This window comes from Bos indicus x Bos taurus, chromosome 2, assembly GCF_003369695.1.
Source record: "Bos indicus x Bos taurus breed Angus x Brahman F1 hybrid chromosome 2, Bos_hybrid_MaternalHap_v2.0, whole genome shotgun sequence".
Lineage (NCBI taxonomy): Eukaryota > Metazoa > Chordata > Mammalia > Artiodactyla > Bovidae > Bos > Bos indicus x Bos taurus.
Genome location: NC_040077.1, coordinates 129,536,890 through 129,556,572, shown reverse-complemented (window position 1 = coordinate 129,556,572; position 19,683 = coordinate 129,536,890). Strand labels below are relative to the sequence as shown.

Sequence of the window (19,683 nt, the reverse complement as noted above, 5' to 3'; positions counted from 1 at the left end):
AAAATGATTAAACCATTAAAATTTCCAGAAGACAATTTAGGTAACTATTTAATTGATACGTGGAGGGAAAAGCACTTTCTAAGCACAAAAGCAATGAAAGGATCATAAGACAGAAGTGGACAAATTTAACTACACAGAAATGAAAATCCACCTGTATGTTAAAAATAAAACTCATAAATTCCATCGGCCCAGCCTGTTCCCCAAGTAATAAAATCATGATGGTAGATATAGCTAAACATATTGTGTTCTATGGGCCAAGAGCTACTTTAATGCTCAACACGTATTCCTCATTTAGCCCTGGTCATTTCCCACTTTGAGGAAACCAGGGCACAGAGAGGTCCCACAGTTGTGCGGGGCAAACGCTGGGGTACAAACACAGTCTTGGCCACGCTGTGCTCCCTACAGCCTTCTGAGTAAGACAGGCTCACACGCTCCATCACCTGGAGCATTCAGGAGCATCACTGTTTAGAGCAGCAAGTCGGTAGCAAGGAAAACAGGTGACAGCGGGGATTTATTTTAAAAATAGACTCCAGAATAGAACGTGTTGTTCATAAATCAACACATTCTCAAGCTCATGCTCCTACTCTCTGCATCTGAGCAGGATTTTGTTGTTTTGTTTTTTTCTCAAAACACGGCCAGCCCCGTGATCACATATCCACCAGCAACCGCTGGAACAGAGGAGGAAGCTGAGGCCTGGCTATGTGTGTGACCAACCCAAGGTCACCCTCATGGGCTCGTGTTTTCCATTGTCCAGCAAATGCTGAATGAGTGCTGACGTCTATGGTGCCTGGACGTGGAGCCAGAGGGATGCACCAGGTTTCTCAACCCTACTTTGCTACCGGCCAGCTCAGTGTGACCTTGGGGAAGTCACTGGAAGCTCAGGAAAAACCACTCTGATCCTTGGCATCCTTATGTGGGAAGTAGCAGGAATGATGCTTCTTTCACAGAGTTTTGAGGAGTAAATGAATTAATGGATGTTGAAGTGCTTTGTAATAATAATATTTAATAATAACCAACTCCTCATGATAACAATTAACAATTATTCAGTGCTTTCTGGTTGCCAAAGACTGAACAAAACCTTTTCAAAAGATTCTCATTTAATCTCTGCAACCCCCTTACGAGATAGGGGATTTGTTTATTATCTCCATTTTGCAGATGGAAAAAAGTAACTTGCCCAAGGGCACACGGCCAGATCAATACAGTGATTGATCCTGAATTCAAACTCATAAAGCAACTTATTTGTGACCATTATTGCTGGCAGATCCGGAATGCAAATCCAGGTCTCTGGATGCCTGGTTCCTCCTTCCCTCATCTTGAATTTTCCACATGGGTTCAGGATGGCATGTGACCCTGTTGGTGACCCTGACAGTCATAAATCATCCAAACAGTAGCCCAATATTTTCTGAAGACTCTTGCCTGCCAAGGTTCTCATCCAACTGCAGTTCAGAAAATGTCCTTCCTGGGAGCCAAATGTCCCTCCTTGTGCAAAGCTCTGGCCACAAGGAGCTCACATTCTATCCCAAGACACAGGTGGGGAAGCACCCAAAATAAACCAGTAGCTTGGCAGTTGTAAGTGTAGACTTTCAAGGCAGACAACCTGGATTCAATCAACACTTCTGCCACTAACTAGCTATGCCCATGTCCCCTTAGGCACGTTGTTTCACCTTATTCATTCATTTATGGCTGCACTGGGTCTTCACTGCTGTGCACAGGCTTTCTCTAGTTTTGGTGAGTGGGGGCTACTCTTCGTGGTGGTGCCCAGGCTTCTCACTGCAGTGACTTCTCTTGTCTCGGGGCACAAGCCCAGTAGTTGCAGCACACGGGCTTAGTTGCTCTGCAGCAGGTGGGACCTTCCCGGACCAGGAATCGAAACTGTGTCCCCTGCATTGTCAGGCAGATTCTTAACCACTGGACCACCAGGGAAGTCCCATTTAGCCTTTCTTATACCAGTTTCTTCATCAAAAAAGAGGGGGACTGTTAGGTTGAAACCAAATGAACTGGCCATTTTTGTAGATCAGTTCAGTTCAGTTCAGTCACTCAGTCGTGTCTGACTCTTTGTGACCGCATGAATCTCAGTGCGCCAGGCCTCCCAGTCCATCACCAACTCCCGGAGTTTACCCGAACTCATGTCCATCGAGTCGGTGATGCCATCCAGCCATCTCATCCTCTGTCGTCCCCTTCTCCTCCTGCCCCCAATCCCTCCTAGCATCAGGGTCTTTTCCAATGAGTCAACTCTTCCCATGAGGTGGCCAAAGTATTGGAGTTTCAGCTTTGGCATCAGTCCTTCCAATGAACAGCCAGGACTGATCTCCTTTAGGATGGACTGGTTGGATCTCCTTGGAGTCCAAGGGACTCGCAAGAGTCTTCTCCAACACCATAGTTCAAAAGCATCAATTCTTCAGTGCTCATCTTTCTTCATAGTCCAACTCTCACATCCATACCTGACCACTGGAAAAACCATAGCCTTGACTAGACAGACCTTTGTTGGCAAAGTCAAGTCTCTGCTTTTTATATGCTATCTAGGTTAGTCATAACTTTCCTTCCAAGGAGTAAGCGTCTTTTAATTTCATCCCTGCAATCACCATCTGCAGTCATGTTGGAGCCCAAAAAAATAAAGTCTGACACTGTTTCCACTGTTTCTCCATTTATTTGCCATGAAGTGATGGGACTGGATGCCATGATCTTTGTTTTCTGAATGTTGAGCTTTAAGCCAACTTTTTCACTCTCCACTTTCATCAAGAGGGTTTTTAGTTCCTCTTCACTTTCTGCCATAAGGGTGGTGTCATCTGCATATCTGAGGTTATTGATATTTCTCCTGGCAATCTTGATTCCAGCTTGTGCTTCTTCCAGCCCAGTGTTTCTCATGATATACTCTGCATATAAGTTAAATAAGCAGGGTGACAATATACAGCCTTGACGTACTCCTTTTCCTATTTGGAACCAGTCTGTTGTTCCATGTAGATCAGGAGGAGTCAAATATTGACAGTTTTGTAGGGCTCAGTCTAATAGTAGTATTTACCCAGAAAGATTGTCAGGGAAGATTAATTGGGTCGATACCTATTAGCACCTAGAACAGGGTCTGCTCTGTGGTGAAACGATGCTAAACTGTGAGCCAATCATGTTATCAATGGTGAGGCAAAACCAGAGGTCACCGAAGCAGGAACTGCAGCACTCAGAGCCATATAGTCAAAAAGTGTTTATTAAGTACCTACTGTATACCACCCTCAAATATACTCTAGAGAAAACATTTTAGAGCAAGGGCTCATAACTTGAGAGTTCATAACTCCTAGAGCTTCCAGGGCCTATAAACATTCCAAAATTGCATGCTGACCATGGGCACATGCACACACGTGTGAATTCTTGGCCAGGAAGCAGAATTCATAGCTTTCATAAAATTCCCAAAGGTATTTGTGACCCCAAACAGGTAGAGAGAGAAAACAAGGGCATGTCAATGAGTAAGGCTAGTGTTCTTCCAGTGAGCATTTATTGAGCACCGTCTATGTGCCAGGCCCTGGGATTTAGCAAGAACAAGACAGACATGGCCTCTGTGCCCCTGGGGGAGAGAGGGGCAAAGCCTTCACAGGCAGAAGAGTGTTCCAGAAAAGGGTGATGGGGGACTGTGGGCCTGTGAATCCGGGAGCCCTGGCACGAGGTAGAAAAGTCATACAGACATCTGTGGGAGTGGGTGTGGGGACAGAGCAGTGGCAGCCTGAGAAGGCCTTGGTCCCCTCTGGAGGGACCCAGGCAGGCTGCACAGAGGAGGTGGCATTCGACCTGGACACAAAGGTAGAAGAGGGTGCTCCAGGTAGAGGGAACCACACGAACAGAAGCAGAGAGGCCAGAAACTGCGAGGCGTGTCCGGGGCCTCTGGGTAAGTAATTCCTTATGCAAGGAGCAGGGAGCTGTCAGTGGAGGCCATTACGGGGAGGCCAGATGGAGGCACTCGCCTTCAAGGACCTGCTTTAAGCCAGAGGTCCCCAGGACAGTTTCGTGGAAGAGAATTTTTCCACAGACCAGTGGCAGGGGTGGAGGGAAGATTCAAGTGCATCACATTTACTGTGATTTCTATTATGATTTTTATTTCTATTATGATTATTAGTGTGTGTTAATCACTCGGTCATGTCCAACTCTTTGCAACCCTGTCCATGGAATTCTCTAGGCAAGAATACTGGAGTGGGTTGCCCTCCTTCAGGGGATCTTCCCAACCTAGGGATCAAACTCAGGCCTCCTGAATTGCAGGCAGATTCTTTACCATCTGAGTCACCAGGGAAGCCCTCTGTTATTATTACATTGTGATACGTAATGAAATAATTCTACAATTCACTATAATGCAGAATGAGTGGGAGCCCTGAGCTTGTTTTCCTGCAACTAGACGGTCCCATTTTGGGGTGATGGGAGAGTGATCAGTTCAGTCGCTCAGTCGTGTCCGATTCTTTGTGATCCCATGGACTGCAGCATGCCAGCCCTCCTTGTCCATCACCAACTTACTCAAACTTACCACCCAGAACTTACTCAAACTCATGTCCATCGAGTCGGTGATGCTATCCCACCATCTCATCCTCTGTCATCCCCTTCTCCTCCCTGCTCTGGGGAGAGTGATAGAGAGCAGCTATAGATACAGATGAAGCTTTGCTCACTTGCTTGCCGCTCACCTCCTACTGTGTGGCCTGGTTCCTAACCGGTACCAGTCCAAGTGGCCCGAGGGGGTTGGGGACCCCTGCTGTAAGTGATGGAGCCCTCCTGACTAGCACTCCTGTCCAAGGCTTAGAGACAGCATCTGATTGGTTGGCAGCATCCAAGCATGCTTTGAGCTCCCTGAACTGACCCATTCGTATCCTCCCTCCCCAGCTGGCCCAGGAGGAAGAATTTCCCCTAGTTCTGTTGGCAAGGAAGTGAAAAGTTAGTCACCAAGGGCCACAGCCCAGACGCTGAGTCTGGGCGAAAAAAGAGAGCCTCTCTGCAGGAGCTGATGCCCCCGCTCTGGGGAGGGCTGACTTAGGGGAGGACGAATCACAGATGAATCCAGGAGGAGGAAGCATGGACCAGATCTGGGTGGGTTTCCTTCAGGAAGCAGTGAGCTTGGTGATTCAGAGCAGTGGCCCTTGACTCAATTCTGACAGACCTGGATTCAAATGCTGGCTGTGCCATTTGCTAGCCGTGTGGCCTTGGACAAATTACTTAGCCCCTCTGAGCTAAAGTTTTCTCTCATATGAAATGAGAATAATGATATCATTCAAAAAACTAAGATCATGGCATCCAGTCCCATCACTTCATGACAAATAGATGGGGGGGAGGAAGTGGAATCAGTGACTGATTTTATTATCTTGGGCTCCAGAATCACTGCAAACAGTGACTTCAGCCACGAAATTAAAAGATCCTTCCTCTTTGGAAGAAAATCTATGACAAATGTAGACAGCATATTAAAAAGCAGAGACATCACTTTGCCAACAAAGGTCCGTCTAGTCAAAGCTATGGTTTTTCCAATAGTCATTTCCTATCATAAATGACTATTTCTATTGATTTGAGAGTTGGACCATAAAGAAGGCTGAGCGCAGAAGAATTGATCCTTTCAAATTCTGGTGTTGGAGAAGACTCTTGAGAGTCCCTTAGACTGCAAGGAGATCAAACCAGTCAATCCTAAAGGAAATCAGTCCTGAATATTCATTGGAAAGGCTGATGCTATAGCTGAAGCTCCAATACTTTGGTCACCTGATGCAAATTGCCAAGACCCAGCCCCTGATGCTGGGAAAGACTGAGGGCAGGAGGAGAAGGGGGCGACAGAGGACCAGATGGAATCACCCATTCAATCAATAGACATGAGTTTGAGCAAACTCAGGGACATGGTGAAGGACAGGGAAGCCTGACGTGCTGAAGTCCTTGGGGTCTCGAAGAGTTGGACAGGACTTAGCAGCTAAACAACAACCTCTAGGAGCTGCTGGGTGGAGGAGATGGGAGAATACACATAAAGAGCGTGGCCCAGTGCTGGGCAGAGACAAAGGGCTCAGAAGGTGGAAACTGGTGTTGGTATTCTTCCACGTCTATCATCCAGATTCTGTCAGTCTACAGACACCGAGAGTCAAGCGTGTGCAGTGCGCCAGGGAGGGAGGGATGAGAAAAAAATGGGCACCCATCCCCCCTTCCCAGGCTCCCACCATGGTGGGGTTTTCAAATCCTCTCACTTAAGTACTATAGTTTTATTTTTTATTATTTAGGTTGTGCTGGGTTTATCGTTGTGGCACATGGGCTCTACAGTTGCAGCACACAGGCTTAGCTACCCCATGGTATGTGGGATCTTAGTTCCCCAATCAGGGGTTGGAAGGCAGATTCTTAACCACTTGACCACCAGGAAAGTTGCAAGACGGTGGTTCTTAGCCTCTTTTGAGGTCAGAGGCTCCTCTAAGTCTCTAAAAGTTTTGGATCCTATGCCCAGAGAAACACAAATATACATATGTATGTGTATAAAATTATAAGGGAAATCCAGAAAAAAATTCTATACTCAGAGATAGATTTTTGGAGGACTTTTATTTTCAACCATATTTATTTCCATAATTTTAAACTATAAAGAGCATAAATTGTTTTTCTAATCCAGAAAGACAATAATAATGTATTCCATTTCAGCAGCCCCACTCATCCCATCCTGGGTCTGCCAAGTGGTTCACAGACCCAAATTAAGAAAACTCTGACCTAAAGGGCTAGGCAGACACCCACATAAATAATACAAAATAAAACTAATGTGTTAGAGCAGTGGTTGGCAAGCTTTTCTGTAAAGGGTCAGACAGTAAATATTTTAGGCTTTGCAGGCCTTATGGTCTCTGTTGTAACTGATCAACTCAGCCACTGGAGCGGGAAAGCGGTCACAGACAAAGGAATGTGTGTGGCTGTGTGCCAATAAAACTTTATTTATGACACTTTATTACAAAACAGGCAGTGGGCCATTTTGCCAACCCCTGTGTTAGAGGTTCCAGCTCTTAGATGACGGGAATGTCTGAACTAGAGGCTGAGAGTGGTCAACTAACAAGTCCAAGGTCACGGAGCTGAGCAGGGTTGTGGCCCCACTCACCAACCAGCCAACCTTGCTACGGTCCAGGGACTCCAGCACCCAACTCCTAGAGCTGCTGCTCCCAAACTCATAGCTCCTGGAGCAGGGGGAGAATGCGGGCTGGGGACCCAAAGGAAGGCCCCAGCTGGGTGAGAGCCAGATGGTCTGGGAAGTGGAAGACTAGTCATCTGGGAGGAGGAAGGAGGGCTCGTCTTTCCCTTCCTTCAAAGCACGTTGCTGACTCACTGCTGAGGTCAGAATTGGGTCTTTAGTATCCAAGTTACCATCTTCCTCTCTGCATCAAAAAAAAAACCAGATCAGATCAGGAATTAAATTCATATGCCCCGTGTCCAGCCTCCTGCTGATCACCAAGGAATATGAGATCCAGAAAAGTTTGAGACCTGGCTAGCAGAGGGACCCAGGAGGTGGGCCTAGGAGCTGTGGGTACTCAGATGCTTGTGAGGCAGCCCCTCCAGTGCCTGGGATGCCTGAGGCAGCCAAAAAGTCTCCTGAGCAGAGAGCAGGCCTGAATTAGGCCTTGAAAAGCAGGGAGATCGCCTTAGCAAAAGACCAAGAACATGGTCTGTTGCCTGCTCTTTCTGTATTTTTGTTCCAGTTCCCTCTGCTCCTTTCTTGTCTTCCTCTTCCTTTACTTTGCACCCCCTGATTCTCTATCACACGTGTGACAAGCCTATCTATCCTTTCATGCCCACGCTCGAACAGACGTTGTTAATCAATCCCCACAGTCTTTTAGCTGCTGGAGGAAGCCCTTATTGATCAATTACAGTTGGAACAAAAACTAGAACCTATTTGCTATCCCTGCTGACTTTCTGTTCCCCTCACCCCCTACTTAGCTCAGTGCCCACCTGCTCACTGAGACCCAGAGAGGTCAAGTGAAAATGCAGGGGGTTGCCCAGCTCTTCCTGGGGCCCTGTGGGAGAGTCCTTCCCTCTGCAGAAGGACTGGTTCACACTTTTCCATCTGTCCACCTCTTGAGTCTGTGCATGTGACTGAGCCTGACCTTCTCTCCCAGTGACCCCAGGCATGAAGATCTACATTGACCCCTTCACCTACGAAGACCCCAATGAGGCAGTGCGGGAGTTTGCCAAGGAAATTGACATCTCCTGTGTCAAAATTGAGCAGGTGATTGGAGCAGGTAGGTGACTGGTACCCTCCCAAGTACCATGACCTCAGCCTTGGGTGTGAGGGGGCGGGGACCACCCCAATGTGTACTCCTGGGGTGGAGGGTAGGATGCCTCAGAGAACCCTCCAAGGCCTGAAGACTCAGATTATCCAAGGTGCAAGGGCTCCCAAAGATGTCCAGAAAAACTACCTCATCATCACCTGAGGAAACAGGCCCGGGGAAGGAGCTTGCTCACATCAGAGACCGAGCTAGTTCTGGGACCCGGTACTCTGGACTCTGTCTAATGCTTTGTCCTTCCTGCCATTCATCCCAGGTCCCTCGCTCCATCTCCCCAGGTCCCCCTACTTCCTCACCCCACGCCCAGCCAAACACCACGGGTTGGCCACAAAGGGTTTACCCTTCCTCCTGAAGGTGGCTGAGACTCTTTGAGGCCCTTGCATTCTCAAGGGATTCTGTGTCTGCAAGGATTAACTGGCCCCAGGGGCAGAGGTGAAAGGGAAGAGGGAGGCGGCGCTTCCACCTGCTGAGTGACATCCTGCCTCTTTGGTGTGCCTGTCCCAGGGGAGTTTGGTGAGGTATGCAGCGGCCACCTGAAGCTGCCGGGCAAAAGAGAGATCTTCGTGGCCATCAAGACCCTCAAGTCGGGCTATACCGAGAAGCAGCGCCGGGACTTTCTGAGTGAGGCCTCCATCATGGGCCAGTTCGACCATCCCAACGTCATCCACCTGGAGGGCGTGGTCACCAAGAGCACACCTGTAATGATCATCACTGAGTTCATGGAAAACGGCTCCCTGGACTCCTTCCTCCGGGTAGGGAAAGCCAAGAGTGGTGGGGCAGGAAGAGCAGTGGTGAGCATAGCTTTATGCTGTCAAAGCCTGAAAGGTCTTGGAAAGATCATGGTCAAGAATGGCTTGCTCGCTGCCACATTCTATTCCTTTATCCACGGCGTGCATGCGTGCTAAGTCACTTCAGTTGTGTCTTGACTCCTTGCCACCCTATGGACTGTGGCTGTCCAGGCTCCTCTGTCCATGGGATTCTCCAGGCAAGAATACTGGAGTGGGTTGCCATGCCCTCCTCCAGGGAACCTTCCTGACCCAGGGATAGAGGGATTGAATTCATGACAGGCATTGCTAATAAATCCCAGACTCTCTCCCACTATACCCAGAAGCAATCTCAGAATCTTTCTCTATCAGGGAAACCACAGCCAGTTGATCAGCGTTGGCATACAACCTGAAATCTCTTCCCTCCAAGCACTTAGCCAGTCTTCTCATGACGCCCGAGAGAAAAACTGAGGCTCTCAGAGAAGTAGAGTGTGCCCAAGGTTACCCGGAGGCTCGAGATGAGAGCCAGGACTGGATCCAGGTCTCCTGACCCTTAGTCCAGGGTTTTCACCAGGTTTGGATTTCCCCAAAGCTATACAGGGAGAGAGTTTGGAGCACAAGGCAACAGGGGAAAGCTTCCAGGCGCCCCGAGAAGTCACAGTCAACCAGCTAGACAAAGAGCACTGACTAGGAATCAGAAGTATGCCATTAGAAGGGGAGGGATGAACTGGAAGATTGGAATTACACATACATACTACTATAAATAAAATCTTTCCCATCATCAAGGTCTTCTCCAGTGAGTCAGATGCTGGGAAAGATTGAAGGCAAAAGGAGAAGAGGGCACAAGAAGATGAGATTGTTAGATGGCATCACTGACTCAATACACATGAACTTGGGTAAACTCTGGAAGATAGTGAGGGACAGGGAGGCCTGGCATGCTGCAGTCCATGGAATCAGAAAGAGTCAGAAAGGACTTAGCAATGAACAACAACATATATATATATACACACACACACCTATAAGGTAACTAATAGGGACCTACTGTACAGCACAGGGAATTCTACTCAGTACTTTGTAATGACCTATATGGCAAAAGAGTCTAAAAAAAGAGTGGGTACACGTGTAACTGATTCACTTTGGTGTACACCTCAAACTAACACCGCATTGTAAATCAGTTATACCGCAATAAAAAAAATGTCTTTAAAGAAGTATGCCATTGAACTACTTGCTGTTTAACGAATATTTATTAAGCACCTAGTATGTGCCAGGAGCCTTTCATGCACCTTCTTGTTGAACACTGAGTACCCTAGAAGGTGGGCATGACTTATTCCCATTTAACACACAGTTGAGGAAACAGGGGCTTCCCTGGTAGCTCAGCTGGTAAAGAATCTGCCTGCAATGCAGGAGACCCCAGTTCAATTCCTAGGTTGGAAAGATCTGCTGGAGAAGGGATAGACTACCCACTCCAGTATTCTTGGGCTTCCCTGGTGGCTCAGCTGGTAAAGAATCCACTTGCAATGCAGGAGACCTGGGTTCGATCAGTGGGTTGGGAAGAGCCCCTGGAGAAGGGAAAGGCCTGGTATTCTGGCCTGGAGAATTCCATGGACTGTATAGTCCATGGGGTTGCAAAAAGTCGGACATGACTGAGTGACTTTCTGAGAGCTAGGTCACATGTCCAAAGTTGCACAGCCAGCAAGGGAAAAAGCCAGAATCCAGCCAGCCCCAGAGTCCATATTCTCTCCACCACCCTGAAACCAGCCTCTCCTGGGCCTCTGTAAGGCCCCTGAGCCACAGGGAGCCCAGGCCAGGGCGACAGGGGCCCAGTCTGGTGTCCCACTGTGAGAATGCTCCAGAGATCTGACGCACACTCTTCCATTCACTCTGTGTTTCCTCCACTTCTCCCAAAGCAAAATGACGGGCAGTTCACAGTCATCCAGCTGGTGGGCATGCTGCGGGGCATCGCGGCTGGCATGAAGTACCTGGCCGACATGAACTACGTCCACCGCGACCTGGCCGCCCGCAACATCCTTGTCAACAGCAACCTGGTCTGCAAGGTGTCTGACTTCGGGCTCTCACGCTTTCTGGAGGACGATACCTCAGATCCCACGTACACCAGCGCCCTGGTAAGACAGAGGCAGGGAACAGTGGAGCCGCGGGGCCGGGAAAGAGGGCGGACATCCGTCTCTCCCCACAACACGTTCTCACCGACACTTGCTCATGCCAAGCGCTGTTCTGAGCCCTGGAGAAGTAGAGACATAAACCCCGACTTCTGCCCTCTTGGAGCTCACAGGCTGGTGGGCACAGATGTGCAGAGCACTACCGAGCAATGGGGCTGAGTCAGACACCAGACTTAGGAGGCAGAGGAAGGCTTGCTAAGAGGGAATTGATAGCTGAGCTGAAAGCCAAGTGCCAGTAAAAGTTTGCCAGATGCTGTATTCTCACGGGTGGGTATGACTGGCACACAGGCTGTCGGGGAAAGTGGTGGGCAACCATGCTGGAGAGGTAGGCAGGGCCACATCTCGGAGACCCTTGATTGCCCAAGCTCAGGACTGTCTCCTGAAAGCTGTTGGGATTGTTGAAGAGTTGCAGGCAGGTGGGGCGGGGTGGGGGTGGCTGTTTTGATTTTGGCTGTGCTGGGTCTTCACTGAGGAACGCAATCGTGGCTTCTCTAGTGGCAGCTCCAGAGCATGGGCTCAGTAGTTGCCGCGGACGGGCTTCGTTGCCTCACGGCATGTGGGATCCTAGTTCCCCAGCCAGAGATCAAACCCATGTCCCCTGCATTGGAAAGATGAATTCTTAACCACTAGACCACCAGGGAAGGCCCTGTTGAAGAATTTTAAACAGAAAGGAATCAGATAGTACCTGCCCTCAAAGATCTCAGAGGTAGTTCAAGTGGAAGCAGTGAAAAAGTGAAATGAAAGTGTTAGTCGCTCAGTCGTGTCTGCCTCTTTGCAAACCCATGGACTGTAGCCCACCAGGGTCCTCTGTCTGTGGGATTCTCTGGGCAAGAATACTGGAGTGGGTTGCCATCCCCTTCTCCAGGGGAATCTTCCTGACCCAGGAATCAAACCCAGGTCTCCAGCATTGCAGGTGGATCCTTTACCATCTGAGCCACCAGGGAAGTCGAGGCAGGCAAGCAGGCAAATGAGATGAGTACCGCTCTCCGGGAGACGAGTGCGTCCTGATGACCTCAGTCGTAGGAGTAGGAGCATGAGCCACCCTTTGTGGACTTAGGGAAAGGTGTGCAGAGGGACTTCAAGGATGAGGAGGAGGTTACCAGATGGCAGGGTGGGAAAAGGCGCTTCGTGCAGAGAGAAGGTCCCAGGCGCGTGCCCGCAGGCCCGGACCAGCGGGGCGAGTCTAGGGGAGCAGTCAGGCACTTTGTGACCGTACAGCACGGGGCGGGGGGTCGGGAGCTTCGCCAGCAGAGGCCATTCAGCTCAGCCTCCCATCCACTGACAGTCCCCGTTCTGCTCCCCAGGGTGGGAAGATCCCCATCCGCTGGACGGCCCCAGAGGCCATCCAGTACCGGAAGTTCACCTCGGCCAGTGACGTCTGGAGCTACGGCATCGTCATGTGGGAGGTGATGTCCTACGGGGAACGGCCCTACTGGGACATGACCAACCAAGACGTAAGTCTGCAAGGAGGTGGGCGCGGCCTCTCTGGCCAGCCAGGCGGGCGGGGAAGACCTAGAACTCTTGGGCTTTTGCTCGACTTTCAGCAGGTAGGACCGAGGTCTCTGAGATCCTGGGTCCGGGCATCTCCCAGCACAGTGTTGGTTGATTCAAACATCTGCACAGGACCCTGGACTCTCCAGGGGGGTCAGGAGTAGAAAAGGCCCATGCATGCATGCTAAGTCGCTTCATTCGTGTCCAGCTCTTTGCGACCTGTGGACTGCAGCCAGCCAGCTCCTCTGTCCGTGGGATTCTCCAGGCAAGAATACTGGAGAGGGGCTGCCATTCTCTTCTCCAGGGGATCTTCCCGAGCCAAGGATCAAACCTGCGTCTCTTATGTTTCCTGCATTGGCAGGCAGGTTCATTACCGCTAGAGCCACCTGGGAAGCCCAGAAAAGGCCCACCCATCCACAAATAAGCAAATCTTCAGGATGCAGCCACCTGTGGCCAACCCTAAGCGACCATGTCTGCCCCTCAGGGGTTCACCACCCATATGAGGGACAGGACAGTCATTCAGAGAACCAGATGGAGTTATCAGGTGCTATGTATGGTCAGGTGGTAAAGTGAAGAAGGCAGGCATCAAACCCTGCAGGTGCTCAGGAAAGGGAACATGGGCACAATTAGCCTTGAGGTCTACACGGACAGCTGGGACTCAAAGAGTAGTGAGACTTGAAGACGTGAGGACTTCCAGTGGAAAGAACAGCCTGTGCCAAGGCCCAGAAGTGGGATGACGAGGGGTCATGTTGGGGAGCAGTGGAAAGGTCAGAACGGTTGCTGAGGTTCAGTAATGGGGTGTTTGAAAGTCCCCCTCTAGGAATTCTGATTTGCAACAATGCAGAACAGGGAATAAATACTTGAGCAGGGAAGATATCCACAGTCAAGCTGGGGAAGACAAATTTGGCCCTATGGGCAGGACAGCTTGGAGAGGTGTTTGGGCTCCTTTCCCCTAACAGAGCAGCCGAAGGGGGTTGCTCACAGGAGGGTGGGCCTGGTGGACCCTGAGGCAGAGGGTATCTTGGGGTGCTGAGTGGAAAGGGAGCCAGACGCCCAGCTTCCAGGCCAGACTGAAGTCAGAGATGGTGGGAACCCAGGAGAGGTGCATACTGGGGCTGCCTCCAGGAAGTGGAGATGGTTGCCACGGCGCAACCAAATAAGCCTGTCCTGCAACGCACTGGGGGCAAGACCAGAGAACAGATGCTCTTACCTCACCCCCGCAACCCCTCCCTGCCCCTCCCCAGGTAATCAACGCCATAGAACAGGACTACCGGCTACCACCGCCCATGGACTGCCCGAGCGCGCTGCACCAGCTCATGCTGGACTGCTGGCAGAAGGACCGCAACCACCGGCCCAAGTTCGGCCAGATCGTCAACACGCTGGACAAGATGATCCGCAACCCCAACAGCCTCAAAGCCATGGCGCCGCTCTCTTCCGGGTACGCCCCCAGCCCCGCCCCTTTTCCCAGCGCCGCCTGGCCCCGCCCACTCCTGGATAGCTGAATTGGGATGGGAAGGACAGTGCTAGGGTTTTTTGGGAGGCTGCCTGCCTTGCCGTGCAGGGTGCAGGGCACAGGCTATCCTGAGGAGGAGAAGGAAGCCCAAGATGGGTGGTAGAGAAAGCATCTTTTAAAACGGGGTCAGAGAGGACAAGGTTTAAAAGAAATGATCGGTATCTTTTTGTAAAATATTTATTTGGCTGTGCTGGATCTTGGATGTGGCTCGCAAGATCTTTAGTTGTAGCATGTGGGAGATCTTGTTCCCTGACCAGGGGTGGAACCAGGGGACCCCCTGCATCAGGAGTTTGGAGTCCTAGCCACTGGACCACCAGGGAAGTCCCAGTTCTCAGAATCTTGGTGAATAGATTTACTCCTCACTCAGGTTCCTACTTCACACTTAAATCTGGACCCTCTAACTTGCATTTGCATCCTCCTCAACACAGCCATGCTCACACACACACACACACAGTCCTACACACATACATGAATGCACATTTGGGCACAAATGCTCATGCTTATGCTCACAATCTCACACACATAGATACACTCATTCCCAAGTTCTCACACATACACACAACCATACATAACTGAGCACGCACATTCAGAAGTACTAACATACCACAGAAAACACAGGCACGCATGCCCCCACACTGGAGCTGCCATCCTCATAGCAGAGACTGGCTCAGGTGCATAGGCGTTAGCTTCAATGATCCGGTTGCTTCCCTTTGCCCAGTGGTCCCAGAGCACCCTGCATCAGACCTGCAGCCAACCCTCGCTCTCCCTGAGCAGCTTCCACAGGCCAGTCCCAGCCCTGCACATCCTTACTCTTCAGGACCCTTGACCACACGGGCTGTCTGAGGGGTGTCTGGCTGGATGTCTTCAGGGTCCAGGGCTGGCTGTGTCCAGAGACTCCCTGGGCCCAAGTCCTTCACCTGCCAGGAGATGTCCGTGTTTGCCCCTGCCCATCCCTCCTCACCACAACCCTGCCTCAGCCACTCCTGATTCTCTGGATAAAAATCATTCTGAGCTTTTAGCCTCATGATGGTCACTTCACACCTTGCCTGCCCAGAAGTCATTCCCACCAGCCCCACCAGCTGTGTCTGGACTTTGGAGATGTGGTCCCCAAGATCGGCTTCCTGTAGCATAGCCAGGGTAGGGGAGGACAGAGAAGGGCATTGGGAGAGGAAATGACAAGTAGTCAGCACAGTGATGGGACTTTCCTGGCAGTCCAGTGGCTAAGACTCTGCACTCCCAAATGCAGAGGGTCTGGGTTTGATCTCTGGTCAGGGAACTAGATCCCACATGTCACAGCTAAGAGTTGGCATGCCACAACTAAGACCAGGCAGAAATAGATGATAGATAGATAAAATCAGCACAATTAGTCCAACTGAAACCCCTCCCCCAAAGCAGCAGCATGGAGACATGTCCCCGCCTCACCGCTGTGGTCCAGCCTCTCAGCGGTCCCCTAGAGGCTTCCCTAGACTGTCCAGATGGCCTCAGCTTTGAGACCTGCATACATACTCACTCTCACCTACTCACACATACACGTGTGCACATTTCTGTGGGTTCAGACTCACGCCTGCTCTCGCACAGAAGTGGTCACATGCATACACACTGTGCTCACACACACGGATGCACATGGGCAGGGACACGCAGCCTGCACCTGTGCCCACACCCACGCCTACCCTCACCCCAGGTCAGCACGTGCACTGACCCTACCTGTCACCCACCCCACCCCTAGAATCAACCTGCCATTGCTGGACCGCACGATCCCTGACTACACCAGCTTTAACACGGTGGACGAGTGGCTGGAGGCCATCAAGATGGGGCAGTACAAGGAGAGCTTCGCCAATGCCGGCTTCACCTCCTTCGATGTCGTGTCACAGATGATGATGGAGTAAGTGCCCAGCTGCCTCCACCCACCGCCGTGAGCCCCCCTCCCCACCCATTCCGCCAAGCAGGGGGCTCTGGAGAGTGAGGAATAGACAGTGTCCCAGCAGGGATATGGGGGACCAAGGAGCAAGATGGCCAATGCAGAAATCACATTCTTATCAACACCCGGGTCTCCTGCCACCCACTGGCTTTTCAATTCAGTTCAGTCGCTCAGTCATGTCTGACTCTTTGCAGGCCCATGGACTGCAGCACACCAGGCCTCCCTGTCCATCACCATCTCCTGGAGTTTACTCAGACTCATATCCATCAAGTCAGTGATGCCATCCAACCATCTCATCCTCTGTCATCCCCTTTTCGTCCTGCCTTCGATCTTTCCCAGCATCAGGGTCTTTTCCAATGAGTCTGTTCTTCTCAGATGGTCAAAATATTGGAGTTTCAGCTTCAGCATCAGTCCTTCCAATGAATATTCAGGACTGATTTCCTTTAGGATGGACTGGTTGGATCTCCTTGCAGACCAAGGGACTCTCAAAAGTCTTCTCCAACACCATAGTTCAAAAGCATCAGTTCTTCGGCACTCAGCTTTCTTTATAGCCCAACTCTGACATCCATACATGACTACTGGAAAAACCATAGCCTTGACTAGATGGACCTTTGTTGGCAAAGTAATATCTCTGCTTTTTAATAAGCTTTCTAGGTTGGTCATAACTTTTCTTCCAAGAAGCAAGCATCTTTTAATTTTACGGCTGAAGTCACCATCAGCAGTGATTTTGGAGCCCAAAAAAATAGTCTGTCACTGTTTCCATTGTTTACTCATCTATTTGCCATGAAGTCATGGGACCAGATGCCATGATCTTAGTTTTCTGAATGTTGAGCTTTAAGCCAACTTTTTTACTCTCCTCTTTCACTTTCATCAAGAGGCTATTTAGTTCTTCTTCACTTTCTGCCATAAGGGTGGTGTCATCTGCATATCTGAGGTTATTGATATTTCTCCCGGCAATCTTGATTCTAGCTTGAGCTTCTTCCAGCCCAGGGTTTCTCACGATGTATTCTGCATATGTTAAATAAGCAGGTTGACAATATACAGCCTTGACATACTCCTTTCCCAATTTGGAACCAGTCTGTTGTTCCATGTCTACTTCTGTTGCTTTTTGACCTGCATACAGATTTCTCAGGAGGCAGGTCAGGTGGTCTGGTATTCCCATCTCTTTCAGAATTTTCCACAGTTTATTGTTATCCACACAGTAAAAGGCTTTGGCATAGTCAATAAAGCAGATTTTTTCTGGAACTCTCTTGCTTTTTCGATGATGCAGTGGATGTTGGCAATTTGGTCTTTGGTTTCCTCTGCCTTTTCTAAATCCAGCTTGAACATCTGGAAGTTTATGGTTCACATACTGTTGAAGCCTGGCTTGGAGAATTTTGAGCATTACTTTGCTAGTGTGTGAGATGAGTAAAGTTGTGTGGTAGTTTGAGCATTCTTTGGCATTGCCTTTGGGATTGGAATGAAAACTGACCTTTTCCAGTCCTGTGGCCACTGCTGAGTTTTCCAAATTTGCTGGCATATTGAGTGCAGCACTTTCACAGCATCATCTTTTCGGATTTGAAATAGCTCAACTGGAATTCCATCACCTCCACTAGCTTTGTTCATAGTGATACTTCCTAAGGCCCACTTGACTTCACATTCCAGGATGTCTGGCTCTAGGTCAGTGATCACACCATCGTGATTATCTGGGTCGTGAAGACCTTTTTTGTACAGTTCTTCTGTGTATTCTTGCCACCTCTTCTTACTATCTTCTGCTTCTGTTAGGTCCCTACCATTTCTGTCCTTTATTGTGCCCATCTTTGCATGAAGAGTTCCCTTGGTATCTCTAATTTTCTTGAAGAGATATCTAGTCTTTCCCATTCTATTATTTTCCTCTATTTCTTTGCATTGATCACTGAGAAAGGCTTTCTTATCTCTCCTTGCTATTCTTTGGAACCCTGCATTCAAATGGGTATATCTTTCCTTTTCTCCTTTGCCTTTCGCTTCTCTTCTTTTCATAACTGTCTGTACAGGCTTCTCAGACAACCATTTTGCCTTTTTGCATTTCTTTTTCTTGGGGATAGTCTTGATCACTTCCTCCTGTACAATGTCACAAACGTCCATCCTAAGTTCTTCAGGCTGTCTGTTTATCAGATCTAATCCCTTAAATCTATTTCTCACTTCCACTTCCAAATCGTAAGGGATTTGATTTAGGTCATACCTGAATGGTCTAGTGGTTTTCCCTACTTTCTTCAATTTAAGTCTGAATGTGGCAATAAGGAGTTCATGATCTGAGCCACAGTCATCTCCCAGTCTTGTTTTTGCTGACTGTATAGAGCTTCTGCATCTTTGGCTGCAAAGAATATAATCAATCTGCTTTTGGTGTTGACCATCTGAGTGACTTTGAGCAAATGACAGGACTCCCCTTGGCCTCAGTTTTCTCTTCTGTGAACTGGGGTGTGGTAGGAAGATCAACAGAGATAAAAAGTGAACACATGGGTACTTGGTTCTTGCAGGGTCATGCAGGGTCCCCTCTCCTCTCCCGCAGCAAAGGAGACACGGGCACCTAGGTGCCCCCACTCCCAGCCCCCTCTCCCCCATCTTAACACTCAGTCACTCCCGCTCCCTTTCCCCTTCCCTTGCTCTCTCCAGTGGGAAACCCCTGAAATAGCCCAGGTGGTTCTACCTGGATGGAGTCCCTCCACCCTCGCATGTCCCTAACACATGTGCTTCTCTCCCCAAAGGGACATTCTCCGGGTTGGGGTCACCCTGGCTGGTCACCAGAAAAAAATCCTCAACAGTATCCAGGTGATGCGGGCACAGATGAACCAGATCCAGTCGGTGGAGGTTTGACGTTCACCTGCCTCGGCTCACCGCTTCCTCCAGGCCCCGCCCCCTCCGCGCCCCCAAGCCGGCCCCCGGTTCTCGGTCCACCGCAGGGTCAGCAGCCACCTGCCAGGAGGCCATCGGCGACAGGAAGAACCAAGCAGCGCTCCAGCCAGGAGACGTCACCAAGAATATGTGCAACTCTGATGATGGAAAAAAGGGAATGGGAACAAAAGAAAATAGATCCTGGGAGGGGGCGGGAAATACCGAGGAACATTTTTTAAAGAGGATTCTCATAAGGAAAGCGATCATCGTTCTTGGAGGAAAAAAAAAAAGAAAAAAAAAAAAAAAAGGGCTTGGGAGATCCATGCAGTTTGTCCCATCGGAGATCAAAAGCAGTTTCTCTCCAACTCCCTCTGGGAAGGTGACCTGGCGGGCGCCAAGAAACACGTTCAGGAAAACAAATGTGAAGGGGAGAGACAGGGGCCGCCCTTCTCTCCTGTCCCTAGCGCTGCTCTTCCAGGTCTCGCTCAACAGCCACGTGCCAAGCGGATGGACAGGCGGACAGGCAGCCACCCCTGGAACCAGCCTGGGAACATCCAATCCCGCTGCTACTGGGCGCTCAGAATTTTTCTGTCTTTGGAGAATATTTTAGTAACTCCAATGAAAGAGACTTGTTTCCCCAGTCAACTCCCGGGGCTGCGAAGGGACTTCTGTCCCCCTGGGTCAGGGAGAACATGGGGACACCTGAAAGGTCAGCCTTCCTGAGGCTGGG

At 49.9% G+C, this 19,683-nt stretch overlaps 1 protein-coding gene across 3 annotated transcripts in view; it reads left to right on the top strand.

Moving 5' to 3' along the window:
• Nucleotides 1-19,260, top strand: part of EPHB2 (EPH receptor B2) — a 219,534-nt gene extending 200,274 nt beyond the window's left edge. For all 3 annotated transcript variants that reach the window (XM_027520893.1, XM_027520900.1, XM_027520909.1), the window contains exons 10-16: nt 8,073-8,195; nt 8,745-8,992; nt 10,912-11,127; nt 12,486-12,635; nt 13,917-14,110; nt 15,912-16,067; nt 18,827-19,260. In XM_027520893.1, coding sequence (XP_027376694.1) covers nt 8,073-8,195; nt 8,745-8,992; nt 10,912-11,127; nt 12,486-12,635; nt 13,917-14,110; nt 15,912-16,067; nt 18,827-18,935 — 1,196 coding nt within the window. In that variant the 3' untranslated portion in view covers nt 18,936-19,260. The remainder of the gene's footprint in view (nt 1-8,072; nt 8,196-8,744; nt 8,993-10,911; nt 11,128-12,485; nt 12,636-13,916; nt 14,111-15,911; nt 16,068-18,826) is intronic.
• Nucleotides 19,261-19,683: the final 423 nt, after the last annotated feature.